The sequence below is a fragment of the Orcinus orca genome, chromosome 3 (genome assembly GCF_937001465.1).
Source record: "Orcinus orca chromosome 3, mOrcOrc1.1, whole genome shotgun sequence".
NCBI lineage: Eukaryota > Metazoa > Chordata > Mammalia > Artiodactyla > Delphinidae > Orcinus > Orcinus orca.
The window spans coordinates 87,239,366-87,259,847 of record NC_064561.1 but is presented as its reverse complement, the minus strand read 5'-3'; the positions used below and the strand labels follow the sequence as shown (position 1 = coordinate 87,259,847).

The 20,482-nt window shown below is 42.5% G+C and overlaps 1 protein-coding gene across 7 annotated transcripts in view; it reads left to right on the top strand.

Moving 5' to 3' along the window:
• TNFAIP8 (TNF alpha induced protein 8) overlaps positions 1-20,482 on the top strand; it is a 122,536-nt gene that overhangs the window by 86,203 nt on the left and 15,851 nt on the right. Inside the window, exon 1 of one of the 7 annotated variants that reach the window (XM_033423819.2) lies at positions 10,781-10,926. The exons of 5 other annotated variants lie outside the window; for them this stretch is intronic. Coding sequence is in view for 1 of the 2 variants with exons in the window: in XM_033423816.2 (XP_033279707.1) it covers positions 11,118-11,163 (46 nt within the window). In the remaining variant the exon portion in view is untranslated. Of the gene's footprint in view, positions 1-10,780; positions 10,927-10,965; positions 11,164-20,482 lie in introns of those variants that run through there. One more of the 7 variants, XM_033423816.2, reaches the window with a different exon arrangement.

The following is a 20,482-nucleotide window of genomic DNA, read 5'->3' as shown; positions in this document are numbered from 1 at the left end:
TCTGTAGCAAATTATCCTGCCTCTGCTTTTTACAGAAAGCTCAGAATGTTTCTTTTAAAATAATATGAGGTGCTAGAGTTTTAAATTGATGGCAGTTAGGGTAGGATATGGAATAACTCTTGAGGGAGATTGAATAAATACTTCATTAACAAATGGAATCATGGTAGCCTCTGCCTGGAAATAAAGGATGAGTGTCTGTGTATATATGTGTGTTTTGTGTGTGTGTGTGTGTCCCTGGCAGTTCTGGCAAGACTGGTTGTTGGCTGTGATCTAGAACCCTCCATTTAGCTACCACCACTCAGAAAGGAACAATGCTGTTTAAATAGCTCCAGTTACCTTTATTCTCTATCCTTACTAATCCTGTCCCCTCTCCTTAGCTTTTTTTTTTCTCCTTGTGGACTTAATGTGTCCCGTTTAGTATGAGATCACCACAAACTCTTCACAATGTCTGCATTACAAGAAAACTGCCCTTGGATGCTTCATGCCTGATTTGCTGTAATGAGAGATACTTTTAAGTCATTATTCTGAACCACAGTTTGAGACTAGTATACTTTGTTTGGGGTTGAATCTGAAAAAAATATCAAGTGGGATTCAGAAATCCTTGGAGGCCAACATATTTGTGTATGTGAGTGAATGTAGAAGCAAATGACTGGGGATATTGTTAAGCCATCATAGCTTAGGACGTACTTGACTCTGTGCCAGGAGTGCTGAACCTCCATCCCCGGTCAGTAGCCACCTCCTAAAGAATTGATTTAATTTTGCCTTACAAATGAATAGGTGATCGTGCTTGAGTATTAAACAGAGAAAAAAAACCCAGACCTCACTTTATTAAAAGCTGAATGAGTTTAAGATATCCAGACATAATATGAATAGGAAAGCAAGAGAAAGGAAGGAAGAAGCCTACTTTATTAAATTGGGGAAGGCCATTGAAAGAAGGATATCAACAGTTTCCAGTGGATGGAGGCTTCCTGAGGAGATGGGTTGATGGCCATATTTTTGGTATTTAATTGATTCCTGTTGAGTAAATTAATTATAAAGTAGGGGAAATGAATGGCAGTTAAGATCTCAGAAGCTCTTTCTAGTGTCAGGCATCAAGGAATCCGGGGCTCTTCTGTCCTGGTTATTGAAGCTTTGGTACCAGAAAGCAAGGAAGCCATTATTAAGGAGGGGTTGCTTTGGGAGGGTTGAGCTGTGAGTGAGCCCAGGTCCCCTCCTCTCTTGCCCATAATAGCACTTCCTGCCACCACCTCTCTCATGCCTCACCAGGCCTGCTATTTCACAAAGAAAACAGTAGCCATTAGACAACCCCCTCCCAACTTACTGCTTCCAAACTGACAGACTCACCTTCACCCACACCCACCCTCCCGGTGTCTGTGGAACAGGCGTGGTTCCTGCTGCGGAGGCCACTCCTTCCACCATGGGCTCCTAACTGCATCAGTTGGCCCCATGTCTTTCCTGGCTCCTTCCCTTCTGTGTATAGATGGGCTCAAGCTCCCTACTTTGGGGTGTTGGCACTTGATGGTCTTTCTTCCCGAAATCCTTCTCCCCACCTGACCCTCTTTTCCTGGTCAGGTCTTTGGAGAGGCTCTTTCTGAACCTGCATCTTAAATTAAGATACCCGGACTTCCCTGGTGGCGCAGTGGTTGAGAGTTTGCCTGCCGATGCAGGGGACACGGGTTCGTGCCCCGGTCCGGGAAGATCCCACGTGCCGCGGCTGGGCCCGTGAGCCATGGCCGCTGAGCCTGCGCGTCCGAAGCCTGTGCTCCGCAATGGGAGAGGCCACAACAGTGAGAGGCCCGCGTATCGCAAAAAAAAAAAAAAAAAAATTAAGATCCCCTTACTGCCGACTCTCAGGACACCTAATCTTTTCCTCACTGGTACTCACCATGTTGTTTAGCATCTTTCTCTAGACCACAAGCTCTTGAGGGCAAGACCCTGTCTGTTTTATTCCCCCCACTATGTCTCCAAGACCTATACAGTGAGAGGTGATCATTCAGTATTTATAAAATGAATGAATGATCTTCATTTTTTAAAGGTAATCCTCAGTACTTTGTTAATTTTAGGCACTTATTTCTCCTTTAAAATGAACCTGCTTTTCTTTTTCTTTTTTTAACCTTTTGCATGGTTCCTACTTTCTCACTCTTTGTCATCCGTCATCCACTGAAATCTGTCTTTTTCTCCACTACTCCACTGAAGTTGCCCAAATCACCAGTGATTTCCAAGGTGCTGGGTGACCAGTGACCCAGCATTCATATTTTCGTCCTGATCTTGACCTTTTTTTGCAGCATTTGACACTAGAAGACCAGTGTCCCTGCAGTCCTAAACTCCTTCCTTAGTTCCTATGCCTCTACACTCTCCTGATTTCCCTTCCTTTTTCTAGCTGTTTCTTTCTAATCTCCTAGACCTCCAGCCTGGGCTTTTCTAAGAGCCATCTGTACAGCCAGGTGCCTGGTAAACACCGTGCTTTTTTTTTTTTAATTGAAGTATAGTTGGTTTACAATGTTGTGTTAGTCTCTGGTGTACAGCAAAGTGATTCAGTATGCATATATATTTCACATTCTTTCCCATTATAGTTTATTATAAGGTATTGAATATAGCTCCCTGTGCTATACAACAGGACCTTGTTGGTTATCTATTTTATATATAGTAGTTCATCCCAAGCTTCTAATTTAACCCTCCCACCCACTTTCCCCTTTGGTAACCATAAGTTTGTTTTCTATGTCTGTGAGTCCAGGTAAATACCATGCTTTAGTGAGTGTCAAATAGGTATCCCATTCAACAGGTCTACACTGAGCCCATCATTTCCTACTCTTCACAAATCTGATCCTCCTTTTGTGTCATCACTGAATATCACTGCACTCTTTTTGGCTCCCAAACTACAAATCTGCAAGTTGTCCTTGACCCTACGCTCTCCTTTATCTTCAGCTTCCACCTGGCACTTCATCCTCCTCATTACCTGTTGAACGCATCTCCTTCTCTTCATCTTCCTGGCCCCTGCCTTGGTTCAAGCCCTCAGCGTTTGTACCCTCCTGATTACAATAACTGCTTCTGTCATCAGGGTTCTTGGTTGAAAGGGATGGAAGTTGATTCCTGCTATTATGAGCTGAAGAAGGTATTGAAAGTAGCTCACAGATCCACAAAAAGAATTAGCCTCTGAAAAATGCATCAGGAAATGCAGCTAAGCATCTCCTGATTAGGACCTCACCGTGGCCTTGGCCTCCTGTATATTTTTCAGTTCTATCACTGATGGGACTCCAGATGTGATTGAATATTTGGTCATCCTCGACATTTAAAAATCTCAGAAATAAGCCAGCTGATTTGTCAGTGCTAGATTGTGTCCTTGCCCCTTGCTGCCTGTGGGAGAGGGGACTTCTGGTTCCAGCTTTGGGAGTGAGAGGTAGGGGTGTGACTCCTCCCATCACTTGCAAAATGAGCGTTTCTTCAGAAATAGAAAGGGACTTCTGACATGGATCACCAAAACAGCAACAGACATCTACAACACCACTGGACTGGTTCATCCAGCCCAGTGGTGTTGCCCTGTTTATTTACTTCCTTGTTCCCTCAACAAATGTCGTTTCTTTTTTGGGGATCATTCTCTTGCCCCTCCTCAAGTGGGTAATGTCTCACTTACCTAGTGGACCCAGTTTGGAGTAGGTGATCTTTCATGGCATTCCCATAATACCCTGTATTTCCCTCAGTAGTACCATGTTTTCATGTATTATGGCTGTTAATTTTCTTTTCCTTTGCCTCCACTTCGTTATAAGTTTTTTTGGAAAGCAACATGTGTGCATGTTTTGTTTTGTTTTTGCTTGACCTAGGGCCTCTCTTATATAGTAGGGCCTAATAAAGCATTGTCAAATTAATCAATTTAAAATGAGATTACATGATATGATGAAACTTTTTAGAGCAATGCTGAGAAGTTGTCTAGCCTCACTTTTACAGGAATAGTGCCTTCCAAAACTAGAGGACAAATCTATTGAGTATTTCTTAGAGTCTCCACTAAAGTACTTTTTTTTTTTTTTTTTTTTTTTTTGCTGTACGCGGGCCTCTCACTGTTGTGACCTCTCCCGTTGCGGAGCACAGGCTCCGGACGCGTAGGCTCAGCGGCCATGGCTCACGGGTCCAGCCGCTCTGTGGCATGTGGGATCCTCCCGGACCAGGGCACGAACCCGTGTCCCCTGCATCAGCAGGCGGACTCTCAACCACTGCGCCACCAGGGAAGCCCTCCACTGAAGTACTTTTAATGGCAGAGGCAAAACAAGCATGTGTCTTTGATCACTGGGGTTGGGACCTAAGGTGGCTTATGAACATCTCAAATTGCCTTGAAGACTGAAGAAACCATTTTGAAATTAAAATGTACTGAGTGCTTCCATGTGCCAGGCACAGTGCTAAGCATCTGTTTATGTATATTATCTCATTTAACACTGGTTTAATAACCCTTTGTTTGAGTTCCACATAGCAATTAAGAAAACTAAGGTTCAAAGAGGTTAAAAACCATGCCTGAAACCACAAAACTAGAAAAGGTAGAATCAAGATTTGAATGGAAGTCGACTATCCATAGACCCTGGGCTTTCAACCGTGATGTGGTACTTCCAGGAATGTCCAAAAGCTGCTCTCCCCCATCCTCAAGTAATCTTGGCACTCAGAGGATGCTCTCTGTGGTCCTGTGTCCACTTGTACCCCATTTTTGAGAAGACAGGAGTGGAGAGACCAGATGTCTCAGAGGAGAAAGAGAAGAGCCCAGGCTTGAGTACATCCTTCTACCCCTGATGCAGGAGATCTAGGAACCCAGCAGGACTGGGTGGGAGGTACCTGGAGCCTACTGCAGCAAGAGGGACCAGAGTACCTGTGGGACAAGAGAGGGACCTCACTTTCTGAGCCAGTGGCCAGCTTGAGAACGGAGAGCTTGGATTCCCCAGGTCACTGATGTGAAGCAAGGTTCAATTACGTGTGTGTTAAGTTATTACCACGGGGTGACTTTGTAGCATCCACTGAATTTCAAGTTTCTTTTAAATCTGCAAGGACTATATACACATGAGTGATTCTCAGCACAATTGTGTTCTACTCACTTAATTCGTCATGCCTCCTGATAATATGTTAATTTGTTGGGCATGTGCACAGGCATTTGCACTCTCAATTGTAGCCCTCCTCAGCTTTAGTATCATTTAACAGGTGCCTAACCTATTCCTCAGTGCTTCTGCAGTGGTTTCTCTGAGCTCCAGGTTGCTTTGAGTCCATCTCGCTAGAGACCGCCAGAGCTGGGGTTCCAGTTCCTGGTGGGTTTTCAGGAATGGATCAATCAGAGCACCAGTCAAGTGACTGAGATCAGTCAAGTGCCAGGACAAGGTATGCCTGAGCTTTGCCCCACCCCCAGCCCATGTGCCTTGCAGAACCTTGCCGGGATCTCATGGTCAGCATTACCCCACCTCCCAGGAATTTTAAATCTTCAAGGAGACAAAAAGTAGAGACTTCCACTACAAAGAAGGGGACCAATACCTGTCAAAGTATTGATCACAGAAAAGTTCAGTTCCGTGGTGGTGATTTATTAATATCCTCTTCTATAATCAGAAAGCTCAGTGGTATCGTTTAAGCTGCCCACACCAGGTGGTGTCCTCCCTGTTTTAGATAATCATGTTCATTGCTAAGCATTACCGTACCGGTGTTCTCCCCTTTCCCCTCCTTTCCCTAGCCCTTGCTTTGCACAGGGAATGATGAGTTCAGAGGTAAAGCAGTAGTTTGGCTGTGACAAAATGCACAGCACTTGGTGCAGCTGACCTTGATGTCATTTATAATGTAGAAGGTGCAGCCTGTGCTCTAAAACATTGGACTTTGATGTGATTGTTTCCTTTTATATAGTCATTAGCCTTGGAGCGCAATGTGCTGACAAGGACTAAAAATGGAAAATCCATTTAGAGATCTGTGCCATACTGTCTCCTCTGCAGTGGACATCACTGATAACCTGGTATTGCCTGACACCCCCAGCTCTGTAAGCCGAATTATACCGGGGCCTTTTTCTTCCTCACTTCTGAAATTTTCATCAGACTGAATTTGCTTCACACCTTTCTTGTCCTCACATGAGGATGCCTTGGAACAACCAGGATAACATGGATGATTAAATTCCCTGCTCCTGGGACTTCCCTGGAGGTCCAGTGGTTACGACTCCATGCTAGGGTGGGATAGGGAGGGTGGGAGGGTGGGAGACGCAAGAGGGAAGAGATATGGGAACATATGTATATGTATAACTGATTCACTTTGTTATAAAGCAGAAACTAACACACCATTGTAAAGCAATTATACCCCAATAAAGATGTTTAAAAAAAAAAGAAAAAAAAAAAAGACTCCATGCTTCCACTTCAGGGGGCGTGGGTTTGATCCCTGGTCCGGGAACTAAGATCCCGCATGCTGCTCGGTGCAGCCAAAAGAGAACAATAACAAAAACCAAAACCAAATTCTCTGCTCCTGGTTGCTGATAATCCAGGAAGTAACCAAAAAATGGGTGGGTAGAAGAGAATGCAGTAGGGTGAGAGAAAGTCTCGGGACCCACTGATTTCATTTCAGCATAATGCAGTGGCTAGATCTGCCACAAACCGTTTGTCAGCATTTCCATCTGTATGAGAAAGATGCTGACAACTTGAGAAACATTGAGATGAACATGGTCGTATACTTCATTCAGTAGATTGTGCCTAAAAAGATAGTATAAGCTGAATTTTTAAAAAAATCAAATCAGTATATATATCTGAAATATTTAAGGAAGATCTACAGTGAGAAGCCTTTTATAATTAAAATGATTCCCCCTACAAATACAAGTAGAATCACCATGAATTTTTTTTTTTTTTTTTTTTTTTTTTTCCGGCTGCACTGCACAGCTTGTGGGATTTTAGTTCCCTGACAGGGATTGAATCCAGGCCGTCAGCAGTGAGAGGGTGGAGCCCTAACCACTGGACTGCCAGGGGATTCCCCAGTCACCATGATTTAGAGTTAAAAGCAACTTTGCAGGTCCATTCGTCTAACCTTTTCATTTAGAAATGAGGAGCTGAGGCCCAGAGAGGTGATGTTTAGGCCCTTTCTACCCACCTTGTGCCTGTTTGGCAAACAAGAAATTTTGCAAGCCTAGGTTTCAGCATCCTGGATTTTTGCATGAGATCTCCTGGAAGCAGGACAATCTAATCTGTTTGTGTGGGTGTCATTCATTACCTTTTGGGGGAATTTATTTCACCTTCTCTTATGTGTACCTCAGGAAAGTAAAAGATGAGGAGGCATTGTGAAATAAAATTTAGCTCTGCAATAGATCCTTTTAGATCCCTGGTTTTGAAGGTGATAGACTGAGTGAGAAGCAATTTAACAGTGAGCTCACTTGTTTTCATTCCTTTGAGAACATCACTTAGGAAAATTAGCTCAGTAGTTGCTTGGGCAGGGGTGCTCTTCCTTGGGGAAAAGGTGTGCATGTATGTGGGTGGGAAGGGAGTGGGCATTAGACACTGGACATGCAGTTGCAGGAGCAGATGGGCGGTCCACAGCCTGGTTTTCCCCGGAGCACTGTGGGCCCGGTGCATGCTGGGAGTCAGAACATGTTCTTTTTTGAGAAGCAGCCCACTGCTCCCCCCACCGCTGATCGAGATACCTGAAAGAGCAATTGCTTAGATCTTTTTTCTTCCAGTTTTGTTAAGATATAATTGACATGCAGCACTGTGTAAGTTTAAGGTGTACAGCATAATGATTTGACTTAACATCATGAAATGATTATCACAATAAGTTTAGTGAATATCTGTCATCTCATATAGATACAAATTTAAAGAAACAGGAAAAATTTATTTTTTCCTCGCGATGAGAGCTCTTAGGATTCACTCTCTTAAAATTTTTCGTATATAAGATATAGCAATGTCAATTACAATCATGTGTCTTAAATCTTGTTCTAGACCTTGAAGGAGAGTTAGGTGTAGCCCTGTAGTGTGTCCTGAGTGACTGACTGCAGAGTGGGCAGTAAATGGCTGAGGGACTGCTGCTCCGGGAATCTGTAAGACTGTAAATCCTGTGTTGTTAGGTTGGTACCTACGGTATTTACGGTTTTAAAGATGTATGGGGGTTTGTGTTTGTATACATAGCATCGTCTGTGGACTTACATTGGAATTCAGTCTCCAGCTTCATCGTGACAAACAACATTTAATTTTATAGATAACTGGGAGTAAAGTTTCTTCCAAGGAAATGCTGAAGCAAAGAGGCCACTAAGCAGAATGCCCTAAGTGACCATGACAGCTTGAGGCCTGAAGCCTTAAGACCTCATGTCCCCAAGTCAGGGTTGACTGTCAGGAGGAAAATAAGGAATTTATGAACTTTCCTTCCAGTGTGACCTGCCCTGTATCCTTGATGCCAGCTCACCTGGCCCAGGTATGTGTTTTCGTGTGGCCCCCTCCGCTAGGCGGAGGAGCTGGGGACCAGAGGTGTCCCCAGAAGTACAGGCTGTTCTGCTCACCATGGACAGTCCTGTTTCCCAGGTGCAGCCTCTCTCCCTCAATCACTGCTGCCTTCCCTGGGCTACTCATAGCAGCAAATGTTGACTGAGTTAGTACTTCCTCTGCGGGGCCTGGAGAAGCAGATTGTGTGTATAGAGGGCCCTGCCCTGACAGAACTCCTGGTTCAGGCCATCACACACAGGACGTGTGCATTCATAGGACAAAATACATGATGGGGAGCTTAGGTTGGGTACAGGTCAGAAGATGAGGCAGCAGACCCTTTGAGAATCTAGAGGAGAGAGTGTTCACCAGACATTGTCGTGGGCAGCAGTGCCTTCACAGAGGGGTTAGCTGGGACTTCAGCAAGGCCCTTTAGGGAAGAGCAGAGGAGAGTGAAGGAAGGAGGTTTACGGCAGCATGGAGTGGAGGGTTCATGGGCAGCGTTCGTGGGCTGTATTGCAGTGGTACATGGCGCCAGCCTAGAAGCCAAGCTGCCCAGAGGGACATTATGGGTAGCAGACAAGGCACTGGGAATCAGGAGACCAGTTGTACTCCTGACTTTGCCCTTGGTTGTCTGTGCAACCTTCAGCCGCTGATTAGTCTCTCAGAACTTCAGTTTCCTCGTTAGAAAAATGAAGGCATTGACATTAGACTAAAGCATGCCTGAGATACCATTTAGGAGGCAAACACGATTATTGTAAAGAACCGGGGGGTTTTGAGCTGGAATAGGGTAGGTGCAAAGTAGTGTTGTAGGAATATTAGGCTGACAAGAACCCCGGGTTGGTCTGGAGGATCAGCTGAGCCCTGGTAAAGGACCCTGGGCAGAAAAGTATGTGACTCTCCACTCAGAAGAGGAGAATTGATTTCCCTTACGTGATCTCTGAGGGTAAGATTGAAGAGAGAGGTGGGGGCTGGTCTGTGGAGTTAGTCTCTGAGAATACCCACTTTTACAAGGGAAAGAGCTAGATGCATCCAGTAAAGGAAACAGAAATGGAGACACTCAAGAGGTAGGAGGAAACCAAGGAGAGAACAGGGCTTTAGAAGCCAGGAGGACAGGAGCCCCATGGAGGCAGTGGTCAGCCATGTCTAAGGAGAGGTGCTGTAGAAAATTGCTTTGCTGTCTTCTCCTTGGGCCTCAGCAAAAGCTTTGAGCCTGTGTTTGAAGAGCTCATCTGCTAAGAATACGTCATGAGTGTTCCATCAATATTTAGTGGACACCCTAGGAAATGAGGGAAGGCATGCGGGGCCCAGGGGATGACTGCCCCATCTGTGAGCAAGCACCCAGGCTCCTGAGGAAGGGAGACTTTGATCACCCTAGGACCTTCCAAGTCCTAGTTGCCAGTAGCTTCCTTCCTGATCTCCACCGCCATCACCTCTGACCTCTCCCTGTGGCATTGCACAAAATCAGCACTGGTGCTTAAGGGTAAGAAGTGAATATAGGTAGGAAATTTAATCCAGCTCTTCATGCTGGGAAAAAGTTTTGGCCAGTCTGAGAATTAGGGAATTTTTCTCTCTTCCCTTTCACCTTTACTTCCTCTCTGCCCCATTTTTTTTTTTTCCCCATATGACAGGAATGCATGTTTTGGAAAACCACTGGTGGTTCTGCCAGGGGTACCCTAGATTTGACATATACTCTGAAGCTCTGAGGGTTTTAGTCTTTTACATGTTAAATAGGATTTGAGCCACACTAGTAAGTTGAGCCTTTCTGAGGAATTTTTCATCTCTCCTGAGGTGAGCACCAATGAGATAATGCTATATCAGTGATTAGACAGCTTCACCCAGGAGGTGCTGGATAAATAAGGAGACTTATAATCACAAAGACAGAACCCACCGTGGCCTACCTACAACATTTACCTGGTTAAGAAGTACTCATTTCCCATTCTGTAAAAAGCAAGCAAGGATGGGCTTGCTCCAAGGAATGTTTTCCTTCTGTAAAGTTATCTGATAACAGTAAAGTATTAGTGCACTGACTGTTCTCCTTATTGTAAAGCACGTACAAAACCATTTTCACCTTTGAGGGTTAAAATTAGAATTAAGTCAGTTATGAAACAGCTAGAATGAAAATGCACCCCTCTGCAATATCACAAGTCTAAACGCTGGACTCAGGTTCTTCAGACAAAGGAGATAATTAAAGACGGAGTCTCTCCAGAGTTTCCAAGGAGGTAGAATTCAGGGGCCAGTAGCGCCAACAAAAGGGAAGGAGAAGAACTACTGGGAAACAAGAATAGTGAAGGAAGTCGAGGGAGTGGCCGTTTGGCAGGTTTTGACATTTCAAGGGAACAATGAGGAAGAAATAGTGAGTGAGAGGGACGGGGAGTGGCAGGCAGTGGCAGGCACAGGGTGGGACCCAGACTTGATGCGGAGCCTCCTAGGAGAGAGAGGGGAAGGGAGGTGTAAGGAAATAACTTGGAAATGGAAAAAAAAAAAAAAGATAATTTATGCAACACTAGAGAGGCAAGAGACCACCGTGACTGAGGTGAGAAGTTTTGGCAGTTTATTTTCTTTGCTTGTGCAGTTAACAGGAGGTATGAAGGAGTGCTGGTCTCCAAAGTTAAGATGCAGCTTGGAGCCCGTGAACATAGTGGCGTTTGGAGGACACACAGCACTCCAGTTCTTCTCAGGCAGGATTAATGCAGGGGCCCATAAACAAGGACGTGACACTGAGGAATGCTGCTGCTTTTCCAACGGCTAAATCGGGCTGGTCTGAAGCAAGGTCTGTGTTGTGTTGGCTTGGATTCCTAGTGACTTTCTACTGGGTTATAAAAATGATTTCCTCAAAAAGCTTGCCAATGGCAGATGATGAATTAGAAAAGCAGTAATACCAGCCCGGCGGAGTCCTCTCAAAGCAGTCAGCTGTACCGTACCATCCTTTGGATGGAAGGCCAGTGGGACTTTTAGTGCATGGCTGTTGGAGGAGGAGAGAACCATTGTCACCCTCCCCCAATGACGCTGCGCCTAATTTCTGTGGCTTCACTCATTAGCAAGTCTCACTTGCTAAGTGAGCAAGCTCACTGAAGAATCTCCGGCGGAGGGTTTTTATGGGCAGAGCTGGTGTCCATTATTTGGCTCACACGATCATTTGCTCAGACTTGATGATCAAGGGGATAATCCTGGAAGTGCAGGAGCTGTTACTTGACGTTCTTGTTGTCGCCGTCCATCCCAGCATGCTTTGGGGCTGCTCCTCTGCCAGCGCTTGGGGCGGGGGCGGGGGGGAGGGGAGGTGTTCCTTGTGCTTCTCAGCAGTGGAACTTCAGCTGGCTTGTCTCAGCATGTATAAGGGTTAATCAGGTAAATTATAACTGAAGCCTGACGTAGCCCTCAGGGCTGCTAGGGAAAGGGTCATTCTTACAATCCTTAATTGTATTCCTCTCTTTCTCAACGATGGGTTTTTAATGTAACATTATGGTGTTTGACCAGTGGATAAAGACCTTCCTGATCTGTATTTCAGTCCTTCGTATTCTTGTTTCTTTAAAATTCTCAGGTGACCCTTCCTTTAAAATATAATTAGATTAAAATTAAACACAAAAAGGAATAAATTGATTCTGTTGTTGTTGCTTAGTTCCTTGAGATCTTCTGCATCTTGGGGCATTTTTGTAAATGAAGATGTGGAATGTCAATTGGACTATTTAACCCAGAGGGGGAGTGAGAGAACTGTTATATTTGGTAGTAATACTGGAATATCACAGAAACTACCAGAAAATAGTCTCTTAGAGTAACATTGTATGTTCTTTTCTTTCTGTTTTGTTTTCCTGGCACCATCTATCCTTATTCTGTGAAATAGTCAAACCTGTTTTCCTTGTATATCTTTTAAAGCTTCAGTTAGCCAGATGTTTTTTAATGTTTGATGCTGTTTTCTATTCCATGAATGACTCAATTGACAGAATGTAAGCAGCTACTAAACTTGGCAGTTTGTCGCCATCATCATGCCCCTGGACAGGAAGTGTTCAGTATAGATATGACTAACCAGTTTCCAGGCTTAAAAATAAAGTGGGGGATTTCTGGACAGAATAGATCTTTGTCACTCAGTTCAACATGGCTATAAGTGTGAAGCTCTCAGCAGCCACTTGGCTTTCTCACTTTTACCAGGCCGTCACTTCACCTGACATTTTCTGTTATACAGATTGAAACTTTATGGTGTTGGTGGGTTTTGGTTTTTTTTAATGAAATAAGAGGATATTTGAATAGACGTGAGAATCAGCTCGAGTCAGTATTCTTTCCTTGTTGCCTCCTTTATTTTTAGCTCCTTTTAAATCATCACCCCTCCTGAGGTAGGTAATGGGGAAATAATCTTCACCTGCGTATGTAGCAGCTTAAACTGAAAGCGTCAAGAACGTGCCCAGACAACTGTATACTCAAGACTTGTCTTCTTGAATCTAAGGTATACTTGAAGCAGCATTTTTTTCCCCCAAAGTTACTTCCAATCATTCTAGTGATTCTTCGATTTCTTTTGTCAGATAGCAACTTAGGAAGAATCTATACTATTTTGACAGATACCAAAAGGTTTTTTAGCACCTCTCTGCACACGGTTATTGTTTCAGGACTTCAAAGATAACTTCATATTTTATTTTGTCTTGCTGTCTCCCTAAATAACATAACTTTCCCTCTCTTAATACAGTTTTTTCTCTCCTTTCTTTCTAATTCTAAACAGCATTTTTTTTTCTTTTTTCTTTTTGGTCTTAGGGATTTAAGAAGTCTTAATGCCATGTTCTTTGGAAATGCTGAATTAGAGACAACATTTATTAGATGAGAGTCTCTAACAACAACAACAAAAAAGTGTTTCTCTTAACTCTGTGCAGGTGTTTGAGCTTCTATTTGTTTTTCAAATAAGAAACTTGCCAGAGAATGATGATTTAAAATACAAAATGCATGCAAAATATTTTTAGTTTGGGTTAGGGTGAGGTCTGTAATGGTTCTTTGGGACAACTCAGCTTTATTTGCCAAATTTAGAAATAAATCATAAATTTATAAAGAGCGGGGTTCTATTTACCATACTTGAGCAGAATGTGGCTGTGACTCTGAAATGATGTTTCTTCTCCTGTGCTCCTCTTTACCGTCTTCTCTGTTTTCGAGTTCCAGGCAGGACAGAGTAGAATAGTCCCTGCTATGCCTTGGATTAGAACTTGATAAAAATCAAGTCTTTTAAAAATATAGGACTCCTGTGCTCCAAATAACCTATACCTGTTCCAGTCAGATGTTTTCAGGGGGAAAAGGGGAACTGTGTATACAAGCCAAACTTTCACTGAATAAAATGATTCCCTGATCTGAAATGTTAATCTTCTCTACCTCTGTCGTGAAGACTACTTCTCTATCTTTGTCGCCTTGTTGTGGCAAGACTCTTCTAGTTTTTATGATGTTGGGCACAGTGTAGGGAAACGGAAAATACTTGGTAACCAATGAAGTGTGAGGGTAGACATGTGGTCCAGAGGGTAAAATATTTTGCAGAATTTAAACCTCTGCTATTTTCATGAGATTGATGGATTATCCAAACATTGATGATGAGTCATCATCTGGCCTTGCTGTCTGGGTTTTAGGTACAGGAGGGGACTGTGCTCGGTAAGTGGTTATACCATCCATGGTGCCAGCTGTCAGCTGAAACCAAGATGGACATTCAGAATATACTGTGCATATGAGGGGCATTTAAGAGAAGGCCTGTTAGGACTTTCTTTGTGCTGGTTCCTTGGAAGCCTTCGGGGTGATAATCAGTCTCTTACCTAGTGTTTTGAATCACAGTGGTCATGCCTAGGCTCAGCACAGACCCATGGGTGGGCTTTAACCAGACCAGAACTGTCTAGGCTGCTGGAGTCTGTAACAGGCTAACTTATTACTCTGTTGAAAAGTTGATGGGAACTGGAGAGTTGTCTTTCAAATTTGGGTCAGGTGGGCTTCATTATCAGTGCACTTCTGGCACATCTTGTGGGGCAATAGAAAAGGGAGTGTTTTAGGCAACTCTTGTGTTTGAAATGCCTCTTTTTTTTTCTCACTAGTTTTTTGTAGCTGTTGTTGCCACAGAAGCATCTCTCTGTTTCAGCTCATTGGAATTGTACATCTGTGGAGTTCTTCTTGCGTTCCAGCCATTGTAGCTTATCACTAGTTAAATCTAGTTTAAAATAAAAAGCAATTTTAGGAGAAAGATTAGAGAAGAAAAAGATGTTAGTTGATTGAGGGACAGAGAAACAGTGGGCAGATCCAGATGTAAAACGCTTTGGGGCTGGGTAAAGCCTTCTAACAACTAAAATCTCAGCTTTCACTTCTTTATATCTAGAAGGTAAGAAATGGACTTCATCAGAATTTGACAGCAAATGGAAGGCCTCAGCCCTCTTTAACCATGCACATACATGCTCAGAAGTTCTATAAAATAATGGATGATAAAGGCACACTGCTGATCAAAATAATATGAATTGTGCCTGAAAAGAAAATCTTGCCTCTAAGACCAGGAGGGCTCCCAAAGTGGCCACCGCTTTGCCTTGAGCCCAAAGACAAGGGAATAACTGTTACTAAGACCTCTACTGACCCAACACTAGCCTCCAACCAGTGTTCCGGTCATTTTTCAGCTATCCCTCATGATGAAAAAAAATACTGTATTAAAATATTTCAGATTCTTTTTCCTCCATCAGAATGAAGTGAGCTGTAAGTCAGCTCAAGAAAAGATGACCCAACCTCTGACCCCTTGATACTTTATTAGGAGACATTAAAACTTTGGAGACCTGGGAGATTATTGAGGCCTACATTTGGAACCTAGAATCTTAATCCAAGAATTCTAAAACATTCTCTTTTTTTTTTTTTTTGGCCTGTATCTAAGGTTGCTCTATTTTGTGAAAATACCAATTTAATGGAAGAAAAATACTCATAGATGCTAGACACTTGCTATTCAAGAATTCAGTTTCTTTTGAGGTTAGCTAGAGTCTCTAAACATTCATTTAAACATGGTTTCTAAGTTTCAGTGGGGGTAGTACGACATATGGTTTTATTTTATTCTGTAGTATGTAGTGGAAAAAGAGTTCATTTTGATTTGTCAACAGGGAAAATATGGCAGAATTCATTTTGGATATTTCCTATAGATCATGCCCTGCATTGGAAAGTGGGCGGAGTTCTGGCATTTGTGTATTTGTATGTTTCAGGGAAATAAAGGTACAGAGAAGCACTTGTCCATTGCCTAAATAAAGACTAACTGTACAGCTGACAGCTTAAAAATACTGTATGAGATGACATTTCATGTCCAACAGTAGCATCTGTTTCCTTCATTCTAAGATCAACAAATGGCATTAAAAATGGATGCTGAAAGGGGCTCCCCTGGTGGCGCAGTGGTTAAGAATCCACCTGCCAATGCAGGGGACACGGGTTTGAACCCTGGTCTGGGAAGATCCCACATGCCACGGAGCAACTAAGCTCGTGCACCACAACTACTGAGCCTGTGCTCTAGAGCCCGCAAGCCACAACTACTGAGCCCGCATGCCACAACTACTGAAGCCCATGTGCCTAGAGCCCACACACTGCAACAAAGAGTAGTCCCCACTCACCGCAACTAGAGGAAGCCCGCGCACAGCAACGAAGACCCAACACAGCCAAAAAAAAAAAAAAAGGATGCTGAAAATGTAAGAGGAAAAGCCATTGTTTCTGGCAAATTTGTTAACTCCCCTCACCATCCTTTTCAAAGCAGGAGTAGACTGAATGACATGAATTGAAAATTAACAGGAGATTAGTTCAAGGGGGAAACTTTTCGGTTAGGATAGATTTAATTTTCAGATTTAGAAACTGACTCAAATCATACATTCTAAAGACTTGATTCATCTTTTTCCTAAGCATGTAATCTTTACAATTTACATTGTCTCACCTTAGAGATAAATTCAACATTATTCTTCTAAGATATCTTCTATTTTTGCAGGACTGAGGGTATTAGAAATCATATGAAAAAGAAAATTTCAAAAAAAGTAGATTGTCTTTCTCCATAGAAACAATGCTTTAATTGGAGGTTCTATTATTTATCAATATAAAATAACCACTAGATATGATCAGGAATATTTCCCAAGAACAAAGATATGATCATAAAACTTGCTAATCATTTGACTCAGAAAATTTTATTTCTAGCCTTATAAATGAGCATCATGTGCACCGTGTGTACTGATCTTATAAGGCCTCCAATCTTTTAGATTAATCTGGATACCATAAAAGTACAAATTGAGCATCACAAATTGTCTCTCTCTCTCTCTCTCTCTCCCTATATATATATATATATATATATATATATTTAATGTTAGGTTAGTAGACACTGCTTTTATTTGCCTGTGGAAATCTTTGTCCTGTGTCTCTTTATCAAGTTGAGCCAGGTAGTGTGAACCGATTCTTTCTGGGCATGTGTGACACCCGGAGTCATCACAGAAGGTGCTCAACCCCTCTGTCCACCCCAGAAACAAAGCCTAGACACCTACCCCCTTCCCAGCCTGCTAGGCACACTTCCTTACCTTTAAAACAAAACCTGACCTAAATAGGATAGCTCTTACTTAGCACACCAATAGTAATTGTATTCAGTGCTTTATAAAATCCTTAAATTTAAGAAAGCAAAGGTATGCAGTTATTTATCCCTGTGTCTTTCACCATATTGGGCACTTTATCTATTAGGACATGTTTTAGTTCATTTAGAAACTGGTTTGCAATTTTTTAAAGTCACTTCAAAACTCTCCTCGCTGGGGATGTCAAGACAGGCATATGCCACGAATCTGACCAGGTGTAAGTTAATGCCAGTAGCTTTCACCAGAGAAGATTATGTAGTATGGAAGACCTGTCTCTGTCCTTGAGGGCCTTTCAGTCCGGAGAAGATGTCAGACATGTACACGAGGAAGTACATACAAGGGGGATGCCACATCCGGGTTAGAGAGGTTCAGGAAGGGCTATCCGTGGCCGAGACCTCTGAGGCACAACTGTTGAGATGAATGCATTGGCAGGAAGCTTTGGACAGGATTTCCCAAAATGTGGTGGCTGTACCGTTGGTGGCGGTACGGTAAATGATTTTAGGAGGCCCCAGGCACAGAGTAAGATCATCTTCAGTAACTTTACAAGACGATTAGTCCCTTTCAGCTCCCTTGGAATCCTTTACATCATTCCCAGAGAATGCCTTTTTGGGGCTGTGTGACCTTTGCCACCTTATTCACACTGACTCACCCCTTTTGTGCCACGCAGTTAGACATGGGGCTCATGGCCTTTGGCAGACAGCGATATCTGGCTAGAAATGAACAGTAATGGGTTTTTTTTTCCTCAGTGAAATAATTTTTATGATTTAACAAATTTTTTTTGATTTAACAAATTTTTAATGATTTTTATGATTATGGTATATTTAGGGGAGGAGTAGCAGTTTCCATTCACATTGTGTATATGGTTCCTTTGATAAATAAATTTTTTTCAATAACAAATAACCAGAGGGAAATAAAATACAGATAGTAAGTAGAAAACAAAGGCAAGTATTTGCAGCAACACAGATGGACTTTATGCTAAGTGAAATAAGTCAGGCAGAGAAAGACAAATACTGTATGTTATCAGTTATATGTGGAATCTAGAAACTACAATAAACTGGGCTTCCCTGGTGGCGCAGTGGTTGAGAGTCCGCCTGCCGATGCAGGGAACACGGGTTCGTGTCCCGGTCCGGGAAGATCCCACATGCCGCGGAGCGGCTAGGCCCGTGAGCCATGGCCGCTGAGCCTGCGCGTCCGGAGCCTGTGCTCCGCAACTGGAGAGGCCACAACACTGAGAGGCCCGCGTACCGCAAAAAAAAAAAAAAAAAAAGCAAAGGCAAGTTGTGACAGTGGTGCTCAAAGGATGAGGGTTTAGAGTGCTGCTCAGGTACACACAGGATGGCTTTTTCAGTGAAGAGAGAGATTTCAGCAAATATGCTGGGGTGGAAAATGCAAGGCATTTGGAGGAGAAGGTGGTGGAAGCCTAGAGATGTGTTGACAAGTCAGAACTAGGAAGTCTTCTTGCTCAGCTTGATTGCCAGCTAGGGGAACAGAGGGCTGCGAGCGCTTTGGAATCACTGCCAGAGTCACACCCAGGTCTGAAAAGTGATTCAGAAGGATTTGAGTCCCTGAGCCTTTAAAGCAGGGGTGGCTAACTCACAGGTCTTGGCTCATTTCCTGGCCTCTGTGGGCGTGTGGCCAGGTGGTTAACTGGACAGGACCTGTTTCTTACTCCCTTGTACCCCTTGCCCCCAAATGTTACCAGAAGGTCAGATTTTTCTTGAGAAATGGGAAATGTGAATTTTTAGGTCAATGCTCCCAACTTTTACATGGTTTTTACTAATTAGAAAAACAAAATTAAAACATTATGAGGGCCCATTTTGGGGTTGATGAAGTGTTCTGGAATTAGATAATGATGATTGTTGCCCATTGTGAATATAATAAAAATCACTGAGTTTTATCCTTTTGAGATGGTTACAATGGTGATTTTTTTTTTTTTTTTTTTGCGTTACACGGGCCTCTCACTGTTGTGGCCTCTCCCGTTGCAGAGCACAGCCTCCGGACGCACAGGCTCAGTGGCCATGGCTCACGGGCCTAGCTGCTCCGCGGCATGTGGGATATTCCCAGACCAGGGCACAAACCTGTGTCCCCTGCATCGGCAGGCGGACTCTGAACCACTGCGCCACCAGGGAAGCCCTACAATGGTGATTTTCATGTGATATGAATTTTATCTTGGTTTTAAAAAGAAAAAAAAAATTATGGGGGCCCAACCAAAATGTGTTGCCAGCCCAAAGTTTGTAAGCTCTGTTTTAAATGGAGGAATTACTCTTTGCTACTTTTGATAATCCCAAACCACCTTTCCCCAGGGAAGCCAGCGACCAGGAGTTAATGGGGGTCATATTGTAACCCTGCATTAACCTCTGGGCCTCTGTTTTCCGCCTGTGGTCTCCATGGCTTCTTCCATCTCTAAAAGTAGGACTGGTGACAGAAATGGGGAGAGGTGGGATGGTGGCCTTAATTCTGGAGCACTGAGTGAGTGGGTGGAAAGACAAAACTACAGAAAGGTGGGCGCTGCCAAAGTGTTTCAGAGAAGTGATTTATTTTGTTGTTATTTGGCAACTGGTGGTAAAATTGATTGGTTACGTTATTTGCCAAAGTTTATTTTACCCAAATATCTACCATTAGGGAAGTAATCCATCTCTAAGACAGCAAGTTAATGTACTTAAGGAAATGATTTTTAGTTCTTAAAAGAGATTGACTATAATGACCTTTTTTAGTTATTTTCTTTAATGGAAAAATGAGTTTAATATACCAAGTATGACTCAACATGAAAGAATTATGATTATTTTAACAAAACTGTTTGGTTTTATTATTTTTAATTCTAAATATAATTTGAAGTTAGCCAATTTCAATAAGGACAAAATAGAAAACTTAAGATTTTTATATTATAACCCTAACTTAATTTTCAACTTTTTATTTAACAAACTAGCAAAGAAAGGAAGAGTTTATGCCTTTTTAAATTTCCAGTTTCTTATGAATATATCCTTAAAAAATGCCTTTTTTAATCTTAAAAAAGCAACATCTCTCTGAAAAACAGAATTATCTTATCTCTGCAGAGTGTGGGTTATTCAGTAATTTTTACCAGTTTCAAGTGTTATCAAAAGATGACTTTTTTTTTTTTGGATGCCTATCTTAAGTTACGAATGGACTCATTTAGAATAAATTTTTTCCAAAGGATTATATTGCAATATTCGTTTCTTAGGTAAATTTGAGATATGATATTTGAGGTATGCTACCTAATTAAGTATTTGAGATATGCTACTTAATTAAAGTATTTGAGATATGATACCTAATTAAAATAATTCATTTATAGTTTCTTATGTCTTATAAAAAACCAGTACTCTTTTCTCACTCCTCCCCTGGCTTCCTGTTCCCCCAGAACAACCTGGGAATCTTTTTGACCCAGCAGATACATTTTAAAGATTAATTGAGCATTTATTGTGGCAAGGAATACATAATAAATTATAACCAATCACAAAGATTTTACTTTCAGGGAAAATGGAAGCAAATAATTATGATGTAAAGCAG